This window comes from Camelina sativa, chromosome 9 (assembly GCF_030686135.1).
Source record: "Camelina sativa cultivar CO46 ecotype springtype chromosome 9, ASM3068613v1".
Classification (NCBI taxonomy): Eukaryota; Viridiplantae; Streptophyta; class Magnoliopsida; order Brassicales; family Brassicaceae; genus Camelina; species Camelina sativa.
This window is the reverse complement of record NC_141888.1, coordinates 31140631-31161081: the sequence shown is the minus strand read 5'-3', so window position 1 is coordinate 31161081 and position 20451 is coordinate 31140631. Positions and strand designations below refer to the sequence as shown.

At 33.5% G+C, this 20451-nt stretch overlaps 3 protein-coding genes and 1 pseudogene across 4 annotated transcripts; 2 read left to right on the top strand and 2 right to left on the bottom strand.

The window, feature by feature from the left end:
• Positions 1-3724: 3724 nt before the first annotated feature.
• On the bottom strand, positions 3725-4962 carry LOC104712141 (uncharacterized). The gene is made up of 4 exons (XM_010428972.3): positions 4584-4962; positions 4306-4452; positions 4003-4203; positions 3725-3859 (listed from the first exon to the last, which is right to left on the bottom strand). Exons 1-3 carry the CDS (start codon positions 4806-4808, stop codon positions 4009-4011), a joined length of 567 nt encoding a protein of 188 aa, XP_010427274.1. The 5' UTR covers positions 4809-4962; the 3' UTR covers positions 3725-3859; positions 4003-4008.
• A 2535-nt stretch (positions 4963-7497) lies between these two features.
• On the top strand, positions 7498-9765 carry LOC104712140 (exocyst complex component EXO70H1). Its single transcript, XM_010428971.3, has one exon. It carries the CDS (start codon positions 7714-7716, stop codon positions 9622-9624), a length of 1911 nt encoding a protein of 636 aa, XP_010427273.1. The 5' UTR covers positions 7498-7713; the 3' UTR covers positions 9625-9765.
• A 67-nt stretch (positions 9766-9832) lies between these two features.
• LOC104712139 (putative pectate lyase 4) lies at positions 9833-11920 on the bottom strand. Its single transcript, XM_010428970.2, has 5 exons — positions 11385-11920; positions 10859-11210; positions 10542-10752; positions 10384-10452; positions 9833-10292 (listed from the first exon to the last, which is right to left on the bottom strand). Exons 1-5 carry the CDS (start codon positions 11509-11511, stop codon positions 10056-10058), a joined length of 996 nt encoding a protein of 331 aa, XP_010427272.1. The 5' UTR covers positions 11512-11920; the 3' UTR covers positions 9833-10055.
• Positions 11921-14565: 2645 nt separating this feature from the next.
• Positions 14566-17131, top strand: LOC104712138 (ABC transporter G family member 19 pseudogene; annotated as a pseudogene). The gene has a single exon (XR_015565408.1). The product of XR_015565408.1 is annotated as an ABC transporter G family member 19 pseudogene (transcript).
• The last annotated feature ends 3320 nt before the right edge of the window (positions 17132-20451 follow it).

Genomic DNA, 20451 nt, shown 5'->3' with positions numbered 1-20451 from the left:
GTCATCCAAGCTTTGTAAATTGTAATCCTTAGTTAACTCTTTGTTTTCAATCCGTTTACTTTCCTGCAGTATTGTAAAATATGTTGTTTGGTTAACGGTAGCCTGGGCTTTTTGGTCTTGGGCTTTAATAAAAAGATCCCTTTGTGAAAAAAAAAAGATTGTCGTGTCGTCAACTAATCTTCAATTGTATTGAATTTTCTATTCCATGATTTAATAAACGTTTGGTAGCATAATTAATGTTATCAGATACTCCTTCTATTTTTTATTAGTTGTTATTTAAGGTTATTTCACACAAATTAAAAGAACTATTAATTTTATTGTTTTATTTTTTGTTAATATATTTTTTAATTTTTTCATTGGTCAAAACATTAAAACAATCGGATAAAATTGCAATATTTACCAAACATTTGCATTGAAAATCTAAAACGACAACTATTATGACACAAAATTTTAACTCTAGAACGACAACTAATAAAAAACGAAGAGAGTATATTCTAACTTCTTCATCTATTTTTTTCTGAACTCCAGGATAGGATATTCTAAAAAAATACAATTTAGTTTTCTCCAACATATATCATTTACTTCAACTTTATATAGTAACCCATTCCTTGTTTTGTTAGCAATTTATCAACGAGCATTAATCATGTACAACCAGATTCATGTATGAAAAAAGTGAAAACGTGTCAAACAGTTTCATCTGTCCTATGTACTTCCCACTTACAACAAAGTGCGGAAAAGTAAGGTACGGGTGACAGGAGAGTGGCTACGTACGTACTCACCTGACGGCAAACATAACAAGGGAAATACTGAGAAACATTCATGTTAACGGCCGTCATGAATCATACTCATGAGATACTCATATACATAGAGACACACACACATGTTTCTACTTTCATTATTCCCACACGTACGACATTTTTCATGCTATAAATGGTTCGTTCATATGATCACGTCAATTCCATATTTTGTTTCGTTCATATGCATATTAAGACGAGCATTTATATCTTGTCTGGACTTGCTTTATACTTAGTTTGTTTCGAAAAATACTTAGGTTCACCTCTAGGGGTGAACCTCTCCATTCACCCCCTCTTCTCTCAGCCAATCAGAATCTTCCATCTAATATTTTATTTCAAAAATAAATTAAAATTAAATTAAAAAGCAAACCAAATTAAGGAAACAAATTCTGTATACTTTTAATTAAAGAAAGTTAAATATTAGCTTGGTTTAGATTTTTAAACTTAGAATAAAATTATGTCGGTTTGGGTTTACAAATGAAGTGGTTAGGGTTTAGATTTTACAATTAAAATGAAATTATATGTCGGTTTGGGTTTACAAATAAGGTGGTTAGGGTTTAGATTTTACAATTAGAACAAAATTATATGTCGGTTTGGGTTCACAAATGAGATAGTTAGGGTTTAGATTTTACAAGTAGAACAAAATAATATGTCGGTTTGGGTTCACAAATGAGATGTTAGGGTTTAGATTTCACAATTAGAACGAAATTATATGTCGGTTTGGGTTCACAAATAAGATGGTTAGGGTTTAGGTTTTATAAGTAGAACGAAATTATATACGGTTTGGGTTCACAAATGAGATGGTTAGGGTTTAGATTTTATATATGTCGGTTTGGGTTTATTAAAGTGCGGTTTAAGTTTTTTAATTTTATAATAATGTATACAGATTTTATTGCTTTATTTTATTAGGGGGTGAATGGAGAGGTTCACCCCTAGGGGTGAACCCAAGTATTGTTCGTTTGTTTCTTATGTTGACAAGTAGGTTGTCAAAGAAGAAAATGGAAGAACAATACTTGGGTTCACCCCTAGGGGTGAACCTCTCCATTCACCCTCTAATAAAATAAGACAATAAAATCTGTATACATTATTATAAAATTAAAAAACTTAAACCGCACTTTAATAAACCTAAACCGACATATATAAAATCTAAACCCTAACCATCTCATTTGTGAACCCAAACCGTATATAATTTCGTTCTACTTATAAAACCTAAACCCTAACCATCTTATTTGTGAACCCAAACCGACATATAATTTCGTTCTAATTGTGAAATCTAAACCCTAACATCTCATTTGTGAATCCAAACCGACATATTATTTTGTTCTACTTGTAAAATCTAAACCCTAACTATCTCATTTGTGAACCCAAACCAACATATAATTTTGTTCTAATTGTAAAATCTAAACCCTAACCACCTTATTTGTAAACCCAAACCGACATATAATTTCATTTTAATTGTAAAATCTAAACCCTAACCACTTCATTTGTAAACCCAAACCGACATAATTTTATTCTAAGTTTAAAAATCTAAACCAAGCTAATATTTAACTTTCTTTAATTAAAAGTATACAGAATTTGTTTCCTTAATTTGGTTTGCTTTTTAATTTAATTTTAATTTATTTTTGAAATAAAATATTAGATGGAAGATTCTGATTGGCTGAGAGAAGAGGGGGTGAATGGAGAGGTTCACCCCTAAGTATTTTTCAAAATGGAAAATAAGTCATGTGGATATCATTATCAAAAACAAATAAAAACAAAAGAATCATGTGGATGTGATATTTTTATAGAGCTATTTTTTAATAAACGTATAATAAAAAAATGAGGGTTTCACTTCCATAACCCTTTTCTGTATCATTTTTCTCTCTATCAAATTAATACTAAATATATTAAACATATATCTGTAAATAAGCAAATACTTAAGGGAAAACATTGATTTTTATTAAATATTGATTAATCTTTATATATAAGTACTTCAGTTCTCAAAAATTTAATCTAACTAGCTGATCTTAAATACCCAGTACAGTAGATATAATTACAATTTTGGTAAATAATCAAATTTAAACCATTTTTTTTTGTGTTTGCCAACAAATAAAAACCAGTTATTTACAGAGATGTACAAACTGATCTCATATTTATTATAGGAGGGGTAAGATCAATGATTTGCAGATAAATTGTCTATGTTTGATTTATTTATTTTAAGATTTAAACTTCCGATAAAAAGACTTCATGCATACGGATTCAAAAAAATTTGTGTTATGCTTTGGATTATTCTACGAAATATCATTAGTTAATTTCACCGAAATACTTTTAACTATCGAGTCTTAATACTACAATATATATATATATATATATATATATATATATATATATAATATATGTATGTATCATCAATGCTAGTTATGTTAAAATCGACAAAAGAAATGGTAATTATGGAAAATATATTATTAAAGGTGACGAGTAATTTTATTGTCATATTCGTGTTAATTAATACAATATTTACAAAATGATGAAAATGTTTAAAAACAATTTTTAAATATTAGAAAATGGGATTTATTAAAACTATGTGGTCATACTTTTCAAAATGCAAATTAAATGGTACGTAAGCTTTGAACATTACATCACACTCATACTGTCATACATACTAACCCTAAATGGCAAAATCTTCATCTATTTCTCTCGTTATAAACACATACTTAACCTTTGAACATTGCATCATTTCTCTCTTCTGCTTCTCTTTTATCATTGCCTTTTTCATTCTCTTCTTCCTCTCTTCTCTCTGAAATCTCTGGTAAGATATTTCTTATACTTTCTTTCTCTCTCACTGTTTTAATGACTTAGAATAAGAAAAATCCCCATTTTACATCATCTAACGAGTGGTGTCATGGCACTAATTAGTCTAATTTTACCATTTTTCATTGGCGATATCATGATTTAGATAAACATATTTAAGTAAAGATGTTAATGTTTACAGAGCATCAAACATTGACTGGTAATTAAGAGATTACATGAAATACATCTAATAAAATTTTATAAAAACGAGTCCAAGACGGTGAAGCCGGAGTCACCTGCATGCATCAAAAGTTGAACAATCAGTTAACCTCACAAGTTCAACAAACCGAGAGAAATATTATACAAAATGAAATAGAAAGAAAAGCAGAAGATATATGTGTGTAAACCAAAAAGAAAAAATATGTGTGTAAAAGCTCACCAGCAATCAGTCTTGTGTTGGCCTTAGCCTGACCATAGAGACTGAAATCTCATCACCACATCGCTCCACCTTTGCTTGGTACCGTTTAGGTACTGAATCTGGTGATGAAACTTCTTTCGCAGAAAATGTTATATAATACATAATACCTCTACATGCCGCTGTATTTGCTTTCACATGCTCCACAAACTCAATTTTGCTTCCCTAGGAAAAAAAAAAAAAGAAAAGAAAGATCAGTGATCAAAGATGGGAAAAAAAAACCATCAGAAAGCTGAAAATATTATACGAAGAAGACCAAGTTCTGACAGTTTCGTTGTTGTATACGTCAATGGCTGTCTGTGTAAGCAGTTTGAGCAACTCTTCCTTCCTCCCAGGTGGATGATAATGTTGTTCCCAGGCAAAATTGAAGGCAAAGAACTTGTAGCCCAAGTTGTCCCAGTCCACATCAAACCCCTGGAATATATGAAAATTGATTAAGCGTCGGCTCTTAAGGCCACTGTCAAGCAAACAGAACAAAAAAAAAAACAGAGTAACATGGTTCCTAGATCTGTCTTAACATCAACATAAGACTAAATCAAAAGTACCTCGCTTTTCTGAAACTGGTCGTAGAAGATATCGCACTGTCTCCTATACTCGGGATCCTTTGAGCTGCCTAGTGGGAGTAGTCTTTCGCCGGCGAAGAAGAAACCTGGTGGAGGCTCTGCATTTGCCTCTGTCTCTGCATCTTTCTCTACCGTCGGCTCATTTGGTAGTGGAGAATCGAACTCCGTCGAATCTCGGATTTGGAAGGAATCGGCATCACCAGCCATGGCCGAACAAACCCTAGAAATGTCCTCTGCTTTATTTTGGAGAATATACTGTTTTTCTTTTTCTTTTAACCAAATCTCTTATATATATAATTATATATATACATACATACTAATTTTTGTGATATAAAAACAAGATAAAATTACTAAAAAATGTATTCATTAGCTTAAGAAACTTTATTATTAAATAGAAAACTCTCAACAATTATCTAGGTTTTTTAAGAAAAATATTTTACTTAACTTTCATATTTAATATATTAATATTCCTATTTCTAAATATAAATTAATTAAATTTTATTTTACATTTAATATCTAATTTTAAAATAATTCAGTTGATTTATTAGCAAAATTGTAGTTTTAAAATATTTTTTTTCTTATGTTAAAATTAGATGTATATAATTTATCTTCTATTTTAGGTAAACTCTTTTTTTTTCTTTTAAACCAAATCTTATATATATATAAATATATATATTTTACATATACTGTACATACAAGGTAAAACAAGGTAAAATTACTAAAATATCATAAATACATTCATTAGCTTAAAGAAAATTTACATAATTAAATAGAAAAATCTCAACAATTATCCAGGTTTTTTAGAAAATTATTTACTTAATTAACTTTCATATTTAATATACTAATATTTATATTTCTAAATATAAGTTAACTAAAATTGGTTTGAAATCTATTATATAAGTTAAAAATTATTCAGTTGATTTTGTTTGCAAAATAGTTTTAAAATAAACCTTTTCTCATATTAAATTTATATGTATATAATTTAACTAAGTATAGTATATCAATCTCAACAATTATCCAGGGTTTTTAGAAAATTATTTACTTTTCGTATTTAATATACTAATATTTCTATTCTAAATATAAATTAATTAAAGTTGATTTGAAATCTATTATATAAGTTAAAAATTATTCAGTTGATTTTGTTTGCAAAATAGTTTTAAAATAAATCTTTTCTCACATTAAATTCATATAAGAGACCTAAATCTTACACATTAAAGTGTAGACATGGGCATAATATCCAAACCCGAGGATCCGATATCCGAACCCAAACTGAAAAGTCTAACTCGAATTCAAATTCAGAATTTTAAAATATCCGAATAACTCATAAACCTCTTAATTCGAAAATCCAAACCCAAACATGTACCTTAAATTATCCATAATAGTACTACTAATAATTACATGTACCTAAGTGTCTAACATTTGAATTTTTGAATATTTTAGATATTTGTAGATATTTAAACTATTTTAATGTAAATTTAGATAAATATCCAATATTTTTAATTATTTGGATATCTTCTAGTAGTTTGGATAAATTTGAATGTACAAATTACGATTTTTTGGAACTTAAACTAATCCTAATCCAAATCCAAACCCAAAACAAAATCTAAAAATAGCCGATATGCTATAAGTCTATACCTGAAAACCTGAAATATCCGAGTTAGGCTTAAACGGAACCCAAATGGGCTATCCGTCTTGATATTTTTATGGGTATTTTTTTATTCACAGGTAAAGTAGGTAGCCCACACATTGTTATCGAATTGAAAACTAAAGTCCCATATGCACACTCTACTCTCTGAGTCTAGCAGTATCTGGAGCTGGGCGAAAAAGATAATACTGTCAGATTTAAAATAAAATCTTATGAGTTTGTTTGTAATCGAAGACCATGCGAGTCTTCATTGCTTTGTGGACTGAAGATTCCACTTAAAAAAAGACAACTAGAATAACTAAATTCCTTATGATTTGGTTCTAATCTAACCACATCGTGAAATAATTCTGTCTATAATTTTAAAATTAAAGAGAGTCGTAACAAAACGTAGACTAGCTTATAATGAGTAAGCCAACTCACATATACAAGTCGTTGAAGCCAAAATGGGTTGAAATATATCATGTAAGCTCAGTTGACTTTGGTAAAACGAATAACATGCGAATTGCTAATGACTCCGGTATGTATTGTATATCTTTCATATCACAGTTTATCGAGTGCGTATATTTGACTTTTTCTTGCAAACTTGATCTTACTTACCTAACATGCGAATGTCTTGTGTTTGTGTGCATATGATATGTTATGTATTGGCAAAGTTGGAATATAACTTCATTGTTTTTTGGGTCAAGAAGATAATAAGTACGTATCATCATCATTTTCGATCTTCTTTTGGTCAAACGAAAATATATTAGATTTTATATAAGGCTACAAAAATCAACTGAAATATTTTGTAGCACTTTTATCTTTAACTATTGAAATAAACATATAGCTGTTAGTTTATAAGGACAACGATAACAGATTATAATGTTATTCATTACTGAAGTGCAGACGTTGACGGACACAAAACAAAAACTGAAATGCAGACACGCGTTTTTCTAATAAGAGAACGCTGAATATCTAATCTAGAATTCGGACTTTTCTAGTGAAACTTCTATTAGTTTTTTCTTTTTTTCGTCAAAAACTTCTACTAAAATACAAAATTCGAAACAAGAAAGATACAAATATTACGAATGATGCTATAAAAAAGTCAAATTGATTGAAAATTTGATTAAAATACATATATAAAAGTTATAAGTTGACAGATTGAAATGGTCAAATTCTCCTAGATAGACGTGTATAGCAAAACATTGTCGCCAGATTAAAATTTGTACTCTAGTTAATAAAAATACATTTAAGGAGTATATTATACATCAAAGTCAATAGTCTCTATATTCACAAATCACAATCACAGGTAAGCACATCTCATCGCTTTCAATCTCAATAGTCAAAGACCAATCTCTCTATATATATAATTGTTAAATACCATCTCCCTTAACAAAATATAAAGAGTAAAAGCCAAGTAACACCATTTTTGAAAAACTCCTCGTTTTCAATTCAGGAAAAAGAAAGAGAATACAGAGCTTTTCATCAATGGCGAAAATGGCGAAATTTTCTTTCTTCTCTTCCTCATCTCCTAAATATACTCCTTCTTCTCCTTCTTCATTCACTTCTTTCCCTGCTTCTCCTCTGAACCAGACTTTTACTCAGTCTATGGTTGAGGAAACCATGGAGAAAGCAGAATCTGTCATCAGAAAATGGGACCCGAATACGCCTTCCTTCACCAAGATCGTCTCTCTGTTCAACCATAGCAGAAGAGAGGCCAAAGAGTTCATCAGATGTGTCCGTGATTTGCGCAGAGCGATGCACTTTCTTGTCTCTGAAGACTCTCAATCTCCAAAGCTTGCTCTTGCACAGACCCTGATGCAGATCGCCATGGCGAGACTCGAGAAAGAGTTCTTCCAGATATTATCTTCAAATAGAGACAGGCTTGATCCCGAATCAGTTTCCGGTCAATCCTCAACCTCCAGCAATTCTGAATTTGAAGATTTTATGGGATCTGACGACGACTATGACAGTGACAATGAGTTGAGGAAAGCTGGTGAATCGATCACTAAGGTTGAGAAAGCTGCAGCTGTGGTGATGTCTGACCTAAAGGCGATAGCAGAGAGTATGATCAGTTGTGGATATGGTAAAGAGTGCGTAAAGATTTATAAGCGGATCAGAAAATCAATCGTAGATGAAGGACTGAGCTTGCTCGGGATAGAAATCTACAAAGGCTCCAGATTTCACAGAACGGACTCGGTCACCCTCGAGCATATGATCAAGAACTGGATAAAAGCTGCAAAGATTGGAATTGCCACGCTCTTCCGTGGAGAAAAACTTCTTTGTGATCATGTCTTTTCTGCCTCTAATTCAACAAGAGAGTCATGCTTTTACGAGATTGCAAACGAAGCAGCCACTAACCTTTTCAAGTTCCCTGAATTTATTGCCAAGGAGAAAAAATCTCATGAGAGGATCTTCCCGCTAATGGATCTGCAAGCTGCAATCTCTGATCTCTGGCAAGACATAGAGATGATATTCCACTTCGATGCAGTAGCTGGTGTGAAATCTCAGGCACTCACAACGCTGCAAAAACTAAAGGTCTCAATCCACAATGCTCTCACGGACTTTGAATCAACCATTCAGAAGGATTCCACGAAAGCCCTTACAACTGGAGGAGGGGTTCATAAACTGACACGGTCAACAATGAGCTTCATCTCTTCCCTTTCTAAATACAGCGGTGTATTGTCTGAAATCCTTGCAGACCATCCAATCCCGAGAGACACCCGCCTGCTAGAATCTTATGTCAGAACTCCAATTTCGGAAGATGAACAACAAAATCACGCACTCTCGGTCCATTTTGCTTGGCTCATCCTGGTTTTGCTATGCAAACTAGACACCAAAGCAGAACATTACAAGGATGTTTCTCTGTCTTACCTTTTCCTTGCTAACAACCTTCAGCTCATCATTGAAACGGTTCGTTCAACTCAACTGAGGGATCTCCTTGGTGATGATTGGCTCACTAACCATGAAGATAAACTCAGCGCCTATGCTGGGAATTATGAGATAGCAGCATGGTCCAATGTTTTCATGTCTTTACCAGAGGAACCCACAGACCTATCACCAGAGGAGGCCAAAATATATTTCAGAAGATTTCACACGGCATTTGAGGAAGCATATATGAAACAATCATCACGAGTTGTACCAGATGCAAAACTTAGGGACGAACTGAAGGTTTCGATAGCAAAGAAACTTGTACCAGAATACAGAGAGTTTTACAGGAAGTACTTACCAATGCTCGGCCAGGAGAGAAATACTGAGATCCTGGTGAGGTTCAAGCCAGATAATTTGGAGAATTACATCTCCGATCTATTCCACGGAACACCAATTCATGCATCTTCTTCTTTTTCTTCGTCTTCGTCTTCTTCGTCTTGGAAATCGCTTGGTTGTGTTTCAGGCTGAGAGACTCGATCCATGGTTTTGGCTGAATGCTCCATTCTACATGATGTGAAATATAAAAAAAATGTACGGCTACTTGTGTTTGCATTGTGTGTACAACAGAAAATGAGAACGAAAAACAACATTGGGATTTTATTTACATAATTTCTACTGAGTTCGTCATCTTCTAGATCTAAGGAAAAAAATCTATGAAACGCTTTAACAACTAGTATAGTCTATAATAACCAAAGCTGATATAAATCTGGCAAAGAATTTGAATCAGGGATTATACATTCAAGAAGCCAATTACTTATCACAAAGAAGAAAAATGCATCAAAAATCACACACAACAGCGTACTCTGAAAATGAAGTGCTGACGAACAAAAGCCTTATTCACTTCTTGAATAACTTAGGAAGAAAATATGATATGCAAGAAAACAATCGGATCGCAACTGTTACTTAGGAACTCCATGATCTGAAGGACGGGATAAAGATTGCCAACCGGTACAAATTTGCATAATTTGCTTGAGAGTTTCTGATGGTGGCTCGACAGTCCATGTCGGGTAGTGCTCGCTTGGATGGAACACACATTCTTCACTGGCTCCTGTCAACAAGGAAGCTTGAGCTCCGTTCAAGAACAAGTCATTTTCAGAACGTACTAAACCAGCTCTCACTTCTTCCTTGTCAGCAGCCTACAAACAAATCAACACAAGATGATGATGATGGTGAATTCACAAGAAGAACAAGATTTTCTCTAAATGCAAGTGAAAAGCAAGAATCAACCTTTTCTGGGTAGTATTCAAAAGTTTTCTTCTTCACACCTGCTTCGTATATATTGCATTGAGAGAAAACCTGATTTCAGAAACACAATTGTTCCTCAGTTGAGATATGAAGCAATGACATAAGATCTACAATTGGAATCTAGAAAAAGAGATTTTTACCTGCGCTTCTACGCTAGCACAAACAGCATATAATCCCCAGTTTCTTGTATAATTGTTGTATAAATGAACTTTGCCAAACCTCAAACGAGGTTGCCTCTGCCTGGTTCCATCAAAGAAACAATGATGAATGGTAACTCGGATACATCTATCATCAACATGAGAAGGATCTGCTCCAATCAGCATCGTCTTATCATGCTGTGCAAAATAACATCTGTAGAAACAAAGATGCAAAAAACATTAATCACCAGAAAAAGACCCTACAACAACAACACTAGCTTCCTTAACCATCCAAAAAAGAAAAAATCATCTAGTCTCACCTAGAAACAGTGATATCAGTGCTTTGTCTAGTGACATCAATAAGCCCATCATCGTAATCGCGTAAGCTACACCGATCAATCCAAATGTGTCTAGACTTTGGTTTAATCTGAATACCATCAATATCATGACCTCTACCACCTTCAAACTCCAAATTGCAAATGATGATATGCTCACATTCCTTTAGTCTTATCCCTTTCCCAGTGAGCTTGATTCGCTGTCCTCTTCCATCAACCGTCTTGTAAGAGGATACACTCAAGTATGAATTGAGATGAATAGTTCCAGAAACTGCAAACACAATCCATAACGGCTCTTTCCTCCTACCTCCTTCACGAAGAGTCCCAGGTCCATCATCTACACATAAATCAATCTCAACATCTTTCGAATACACAAACAGATACGATGTCTCAAATCAAATCAAACCAATGCATCTCACAATCAAATATGATCATCGGTGAAGGATCGAGCATAACCAATATATATAGATTCGTAGATATGTGTGTGTTTACGAATAAAAAGACATCTCACCTGCGAGAGAAGTGACGACGTAGACATCGCCGTGGAGACCACCGACAGCGAAGCGGCCGAAACCCTCGGCACGGCCAGCTAAAGCTCTAAGGCTACAATCGGCATCGGCGTATGGTAGCGACGCCATCGTTCGGTGTTACTGCGACGTCGTTTCGTTATGTTTCTGTTTACCCGTCGGTGCTTGAGCGACAAAGTCACAAACACGACAAAAGTAGATTCTTCTCTAGATCGAGATGATTCGGTTTACCAAACCGGTTTGGACCGGGTAGGACTTTGTCAATTTTAAAACATGTCATTAAAATTGAGCTTATCTCTCCTATTTTTAGTAATAATATTTTGATATTTTCAGTCGTTCCAGCTTGGTTCATTTTCTAATAAATGTCTATTTCATTGTTTGTTTCATTGATTGATTTCGTTAATTATGATTGTGTATATTGTTGGTATCGATCAATGTTAAACCCTGAGGTTCTTGGGAGAAAACTATAGGACTAGCGGTTTTGGATACACAAACCATAGATTCAAGGTCGAACAAGAGCGCGTTCTTAACTCTTAAGAACATATATATATATATATATATATAATCTTTATTTGGAAATCTAATACATTGGGGTAGCTAGAGATGCAACTTTGAATCTTTGATCTGCGATTCATACACATACACTGAGTCGATCATAAGCAGAGAAGTTTGTGCTTGATAATAATAATGATCTATCATTATAAGGCTATCTTTTGTAAGTTCATATGGTTAGGTCTCTCAATTTTTCAGTTCAAAAGTATTATTGGTTGAAAACTGAAATAATCCTACAAAAAAATTTATTCTTACAAATATTTATACTAACCGACTGTTTTTTTTTTTTTTGGCCTCAATCGAGGCTCCGTGAAGACAAGAAGACTTGAGAATCAGTTCAATAATTGACGGTTTCTTGACGACTTCATCTTTTCTTTGAAAAGCAACTATGAGTGAAGGTTGTCAGAAATTTAGAGATTCTATAATCGTTTTATTTACAGTTTTGCTGATGTCGGATCATGTTACCGAACTAGGACTGATGTATTCCTTGTTCTTAGGGATAAAGTTTGTGGTTATCCGTTTGTCAAGATATTTGTTTTAATAATAATCTCCATGTGAAATGAAAAAACCCGACTGTTTTTAGATTTGGGACCTCCCGAATTCTCTCATCTGAGCCATGCTTCCAAAACAACCAAGCAAATTAAATTGCCGTCACAATCATACTTGTACCGACGGAAAATAACTAATACCGTGTGCTTGTCGTACTAATTTACATGTTATGATGCTATACGATTTAAGAAATTATGGGCGATAAAGGATTGAAAAAGTAGTTCTTGCTATTGAAGGGTAGTTCTTATATAGAAACATTGCTTTAAACAAGATTTGGTACCATGTCCCAGCAGCTTTGAAGTGATAGATCATAATACATTAATCTAGGGCGGGTGGACTAGTGCAAAATTTGGTAATGGGTCACGTGGACAATTCGATAGTCAGTTTTAAACAAAACTTTGCTTTAAACTTCCTATTTAGCTAGTAATCTCTCGTGCTAAAAAAAAAGTTCTATACTGTATCTCATAATTCGGTTTCTTAAATGTTATTTATTTCATTCCCTTTAGGAGTATAACTGTAGAATTAGCGATTGTGGTGGACACTCAAAACCATAATTCCAAAAACGAAAGAATGTGTATACGGCCGTCAGATCCCTGCTGATCGACGAGAAAACAAATAGTACTAATTTTAGGTGTTATGATTTGAAACTTGTAATTTGTACTACTATTAGTCAAAGAAAAAATGTTTTAAAATGTTTTAATATAGAAAAACATTACTTTAAATAAAACTTGGTAGACGTCCCAACTTTGAGAGTTAAACAAGCCTAATTGCATTTATTCCAAGCATGTACCACGAATTAAATTCAACAATCACAATTTATAGTATTTCTTAAGTACAGTTATATCGAAAATAATTTCATGAAATAATAGTAGAAAGATAAAAAATAATTAATGAAATCATGCATGTACGACGGCGATGTTGGTGGTGGTTGTCGTATCCTACGAGCCACACACAAATTATAGTTAACTTTTTACTCTTTTTTTTTCTAAAAGAACTAGTATAGATTTTTTAACTTGCAAGTTGTCACTTTTTGTTTTCTTTGGTCAATTACTTTCTATTATTGTTAGTTGTATTCTGAGTCTCCATTACAATGATCATACCAAACAAACTAGATTAATCATGAATCCAACTCAATTGGGCATTCGAGTTTAACCAATTAGTGGAGAATTGGGTATAAAGTGGAGTACCCATACCAAATTACTAACCGTTTTGTGGAGCCACATTGAAGAGAGTGAGAGACGTACGTGAGTGGTTCTCCTACTAGCTTTGACATCAACATCCATTGTATCTGTATGCCGTATGCGTTACATGCATGATTAATTTGTCAGCGCATTCCTCAATGGTTTCAGCATGGTTCCTTACTTCCTTTCAATAAATAATGTTTATCACTTCTTTTCTTCTCTTTTGGATTTTTTCATGCTATACACATATTCATTAATCTATATTCTGTATGTTTCCGTGTTCATATTTGAATAGGTAGTTAGGAGTGTAGAACTAGCGGTTTTGGATGATTCCAAAACCATAATACCACCAAAACAAAAGAATGTGTGTATGGGCAATCAGAAAGAATACTAACACTTACATAATGTACACATGCTTTGGTTTCCGATTTAAAAAGCATAAGATGGAATGATCAGGGGCGGATCTTGGTGCTTTAGTGCAAATTCCACCAATTGAATTTTGATAATTTTCATATTCTGTATATAAAATAACTATATAGTTCTATAATATTATGATGCACTAAAGTATCTGTTGGATCTGCGCGCTCTTCTGGACGATAAAACTTTTCGTCACTATTGGTTGCTGATACCAATTAACAAACGTGTCACTGTGTTTACAGAAACACAGCTTCAAAATTTTGTTGATGAGTCATATTTAAATGCGAGTCGTGGCGCAATGCAAAAGCCAAAATCAATATACTTTTAGTATCTTGAATTTTTTTTTTTTTCAAGTCTGATCAAGAATTTAATGACCACGTTATTATTCACAATTTTTTTTTTGCTTCTTAGTTCTTACATACATTTAATGTCGAAAACCAAATTTCTGAATAAATTGTCGACTCGCTCGTACGAGCCATTAACGTTAAATTTCTTTCAAATTTTTTAGTTCAAGAAGTTATAACACACCAGTTACATATTTTCTTATAAATACACAACGTTTCGAACTATACGTCGCATCATAAATATACCATTACTAGAAGTGCTTTCTTATTCCACCATATTTTCACCATCAGTTTGATGATCTATAACCGACGCTAGCTGTACGATGAATCTATCACTTAGCGGTAGAAAGATTGCTATCGGATCACCTACGCTCGACGAGTTACTGAAAGATTGTGACAGTTTCCGAAAAGGAGATTCCCCCGACAGCGAAAAAAGCGATGATCCAGCTCATCACGTGATAGATGTCGAAGCCTTACACCTAAAACCTGTCCCGTTCGTCCTAGCCTTCAACAATCTTGAATACGACGTCATACTTGGACGTCGTTTTGGTTTCTCACGTCGAAGCGGAGTAAAGACTCTACTTGATGATGTTTCCGGCGAGGCTTGTGACGGAGATATCCTCGCCGTTCTTGGTGCAAGTGGAGCAGGTAAATCTACGTTGATCGATGCATTAGCGGGGAGAGTTGCTCAGGGAAGCTTAAAAGGCTCCGTAACTCTAAACGGAGAAAAAGTTTTGCAAACTCGACTGCTCAAGGTCATATCAGCGTATGTGATGCAAGACGATCTTCTCTTTCCGATGCTTACCGTTAAAGAAACCTTAATGTTCGCTTCCGAGTTCCGTCTCCCGAGATCTTTATCCAAATCCAAGAAGATGGAGCGTGTTGAAGCCCTAATTGACCAATTAGGGCTTAGAAACGCGGCCAACACGGTAATCGGGGACGAAGGACACCGTGGAGTCTCTGGCGGAGAACGACGGCGCGTTTCAATAGGAATCGATATTATTCACGATCCTATCGTCTTGTTCCTCGACGAACCAACGTCGGGATTGGATTCTACAAACGCGTTTATGGTGGTGCAAGTTCTGAAACGTATCGCTCAAAGTGGCAGTATTGTAATTATGTCGATCCATCAACCTAGTGCTCGTATCGTGGAGTTGCTTGATCGGCTTATCATCTTATCTCGTGGTAAAAGTGTGTTCAATGGATCTCCGGCGAGTCTTCCCGGATTCTTCGCCGATTTCGGTCGTCCCATCCCGGAGAAAGAGAACATCACAGAGTTCGCTCTTGATTTAGTTCGAGAACTCGAAGGATCCAACGAAGGAACAAGAAGTTTAGTTGACTTCAATGAAAAGTGGCAACAAAACAAGCTCAGTTTCAGCCAATCTGCTCCACGAACCAACATGTTCGAGCTAGACAGCCCATTAACCTTAAAAGAAGCCATCAATGCAAGTGTTTCTAGAGGTAAACTAGTCTCAGGCTCATCTAGAGACAATGTTATCTCCATGGAAACAGTATCTTCATACGCAAACCCGTCATTGTTCGAAACATTCATCTTAGCGAAACGGTACATGAAAAACTGGATGAGGATGCCCGAGCTTGTAGGAACGCGGATTGCTACCGTAATGGTGACTGGCTTTCTGTTAGCCACTGTGTATTGGAAGCTAGACCACACTCCAAGAGGAGCACTAGAGAGATTGACCTTGTTCGCTTTCGTTGTGCCAACAATGTTCTACTGTTGTTTAGACAATGTCCCCGTTTTCATTCAGGAACGATACATTTTCTTGAGAGAGACAACACACAACGCGTACAGAACATCTTCCTACGTTATATCTCACTCTCTCGTGACTCTTCCTCAGCTCATTGTCCCTTCCTTAGTGTTTTCCACGATCACATTCTGGACTGTTGGATTGAGCGGCGGCGGACTAGAGGGTTTCTACTTCTATTGCCTCATAATATACGCCTCTTTTTGGTCAGGATCCTCCGTCGTGACCTTCATATCCGGTGTTGTTCCCAATATCATGTTAAGTTACATGGTCGCCATTTCCTATCTCGCCTACTGTTTATTGTTGAGTGGATTCTACGTCAACCGAGATCGGATACCGGTCTACTGGACATGGTTTCATTACATTTCACTGCTGAAATATCCATATGAGGCTGTCTTAATCAACGAGTTTGATGACCCATCTCGATGTTTTGTTACGGGAGTCCAAGTATTTGACAACACTCTTCTCGGAGGAGTATCTGATTCCGGGAAAATTAAGCTCCTTGAAACTCTCGGTAAGTCTCTGAATACGAGAATAACAGAGTCCACCTGCTTGAGGACCGGGTCTGACTTACTTGCACAGCAGGGTATTACTGAGTTGAGCAAGTGGGAATGTTTGTGGATTACGTTTGCGTCAGGTCTTTTCTTTAGGATATTGTTTTACTTTGCCTTGCTGTTTGGAAGCAGGAATAAGAGGACGTGAAGGTTACTAGTCCCCACAAATATGTGTGCATTAGCCAAGTAATTAAGTAAAAAAGTTGAAGGATAAGTCTCCCAATGATGTAATTTTGTGATCTAAGTTGTTACCTTTGTATTTGTTTCATCTTTCTTTTGTTTGTGTTTTTTTTTTTGATAAAAAAACTGTAAAATTAATATTTCGATTGATACAAATAAAATAAATTGAAAAAAAATGAAGAAAAAAGAAAGTAGGAAAGTGAGGCGATGTTTGATAAAAGTGATAACTACAATTAAATACTACTAGGTTCGGACCGCACGTACGTGCGGGGTTGATTTCAAAAACTAAATTTGCGATCAAATTTGCAATATTTTATGTATGTGTTAGATTATGTTGTAAACATATTTTATATAAATATTATTAACGTTCATAGTCTAAACTCATCGATTTGTTTCTAATTCAGTATAGAAAAAAAAAATGATCTGATTGTTTATTATTATTATTAGTGGCACATTAAAGAAATAGTAAGAGAAAAGTGATATGTTTAAAGTTTAAACACGTCTTTTCCCTTCATGTGGACTATCAAACCGTTTCATCCCAAACCGGAAGTAACTGAAAACCCGTCCCAGACCAGAACTAACAGAAAACCCATCCCAGACCGGAACTAACAAAAAACCCATCTCGTCTTGTCCCGTCAACTATCAAACCGATAAAATTCGCCATAAATATTAATTAAAACTTGTCAAATCAGATGACCTAAATTGTGTAGCTGGACAAATCTATCTCGTTAGGCCTGCCTTGTAATAGTTTTACTATTTTTTATCTATAGAAAACTTGTCCCGTGAAACCTATAAGAGAAGTGTGTCCATTCATCTTGTTTGATTTTGCAAAACTTATGGATAACAAACGTTTCAATAAAAAAAATTATAATATAAAAATTATTTTAAAATTGTATAATATAGAATAGGCCTGGGCATAAAAATCCGAATACCCAAAAGCATTTCACATTTTCTTGATTCAATCCCTGCTACATACATATAATCACACAAAGTAAATAGGCATTATCTATGATGATTGATGCCAAGCTAAATAATTATGATTTACAGAATTTCCCTAGACTTCGCCAAATCTTCTCATACGGAGTAGCCATTTTTAATTGTTTCTGCCAGAGACGGAGAGATTGTTTGCAAAGTTTAAAGTATTGTTCTTCTACCAGAGCTCTCTTTTATAGAAAAGTATTAAGGGTTTTGACTTTTGATAGTAACGAATCTTTTTCATATTCAATTCCGGATTTTGTGATTGGTGTATATGGTGATTGTTATCAATTATTGCGATGATTTGAAAGTTTGGAAGATTTTGTATCAATTAGAATAAGTTACTATAAATTAGGTAGAATTTAGTACTTGTAAATCATTTTTTGGAAACATTGATATATTGTTTAGAGAAATTTCTTTAAATACCACTAAAAAAGTTTTTTCCAAAAATACCACATTTTAGTTTTTTTCTAAAAATACCATAAAAGTTTTTTTTTCCAAAATTACCACAAACACACAAAAAATGAATTTTAAGGATGTAAATTTTTTTTTTTTATGTTTGGGTTGACAAATTTAGTTTTAGGGTATAGTTTTTAGGGGTATGATTTAGTATTTATAATTTAGGAATTAGTTTTTAGTATTAGATTTTTAGTTCAATTATTTGGTATTTTTGGAAAATACATTTTAGTGGTACTTTTGGAAAAAACTAAATAGTGGTATTTTTGGAATAAAAACATATTTTAGTAGTATTTATGACAATTGACCTTTTATTTATTTCTTTAATAATTGTTACCATTGTTTTAGGAAAGTATTTTTTTATTATTATTATGTAGGTAAGTTGGTTTGTTTGGCTACATGTATATATGTTATGTTTTTTTTTTATTCGTAAGTGTACTACCCAATTATGTTATGTTTTTTTATTATTATGTACTATGTAGTGTCTCAAAATGAATTTCGAATTTAATGTCTCTTTTGTCTAACCGTTCTTAAATCTCACAGTCACAGAGTAGATAATTTCGAAATTTTTTGGTGAATTATGCTATGAAGTATGAACAAATAATATATGTATAGTATTCATTAATATATGGCAAAAAGAAGTTTTGAGTTTGTTTTGCTCAGCAAAATACACACGTGTGACCACGAAATTTAGTGGATGGTCCAGACTCCCATACTCCATATAATTAATATTGCGATGTTCTAATAGCATATATACTAGATTAGGATCCGTGCTAGAGCACATGTTGAATTTTTTTTTTTTTTTTTTTAATTTTAGAATAAAATATAATTTATATATTTGTTTTTAAAAGTTTTTTGGATAAAACATTATACAATAAAATCATATGTTAAATATAAAAAATACCTATTTTTTTAAGTTCTATATTATTAATTTTGTAATTTTGTATATGAGAAATGATTATATTTGTTGTTTGTTTTTATTTTAATTTTTGAACATGTTTGGTGAAATTTTTTTAATATGACTCGTGCTTAGGTACTATTTTATTTTTAACTGCACAATAAGATCTCGGAAATCACGATTAAGTGTGATAAATTTCCAAGATTTTATTTCTTTTTACGCCTAATAGTATATTTTTATGCCTAACAGTATATATTTTGTAATAATATATGGATACTAAAGATTTTATTTTGGAAATTGTATAAATTATTGGAATATTCTCTTTAAGAGAATTCTTTGGGATATTATTATGTATTTATATAGCCCACAAATTCAATTAATCTATAACTTATTTTTTGTAACCAACCTATATATAATGTATAACCTATTATGTAACAAACTTATAAAAATTATATAGTCTACCAAAAAAGGAATTGAGTTTGGCACAATGTTGATCTGCTCCAAATCACTAATCAATGGCAAATTTATTTGTGTTGTTCCTAGTGATTCTTCTTCCGGGACATGTAAAAAGGGAGTAATGCTACTCGGTTGCTCCATTTCCAAATGGGTTAGTTTTTCAAGCACAAAATCAGATTGGATAAAAGAAAAATCACAGTTAGCTTGAGATAGAATCATAGGTCCAGTTGGTATAACAACATCATCCTCAGCTATGAACTGTCTCTCCTTGGCTTCTTCTCCAAGCTGTTTCTCCTTGGTTCCGTCTCCAACCTGTTCCTCCTTAGGTCCGGGGTGATCCTTTATTTCAAACTCCTTATTCTCCTTTTTTTGTTTTGTTTGTTTCCATTGCCCTCCATTAGAATATGTACCTATCTCAACCTATATATAATATATAACCTATTTTGTAACCAACTTATAAAAATTATATAGTTTACCAAAAAAGGTTGTATACTTCTATTTTATAATATCATAGAAAAATGGACAATAAAAAATCTAGTGAATATATAAAAAAAATCTAGTAAATAAATGTAACCACTAAAGTCAATAATATATAATGGTGTGACGACCATTGTATTATTCACCATTCAATGTCTCAAATTTAAACAATTAAATTCGAACCCAACCCAGCGTCCGGCCGGCCACATTTTGAAATTAGTCTCACAGACTCTTATCCCCTATATAATA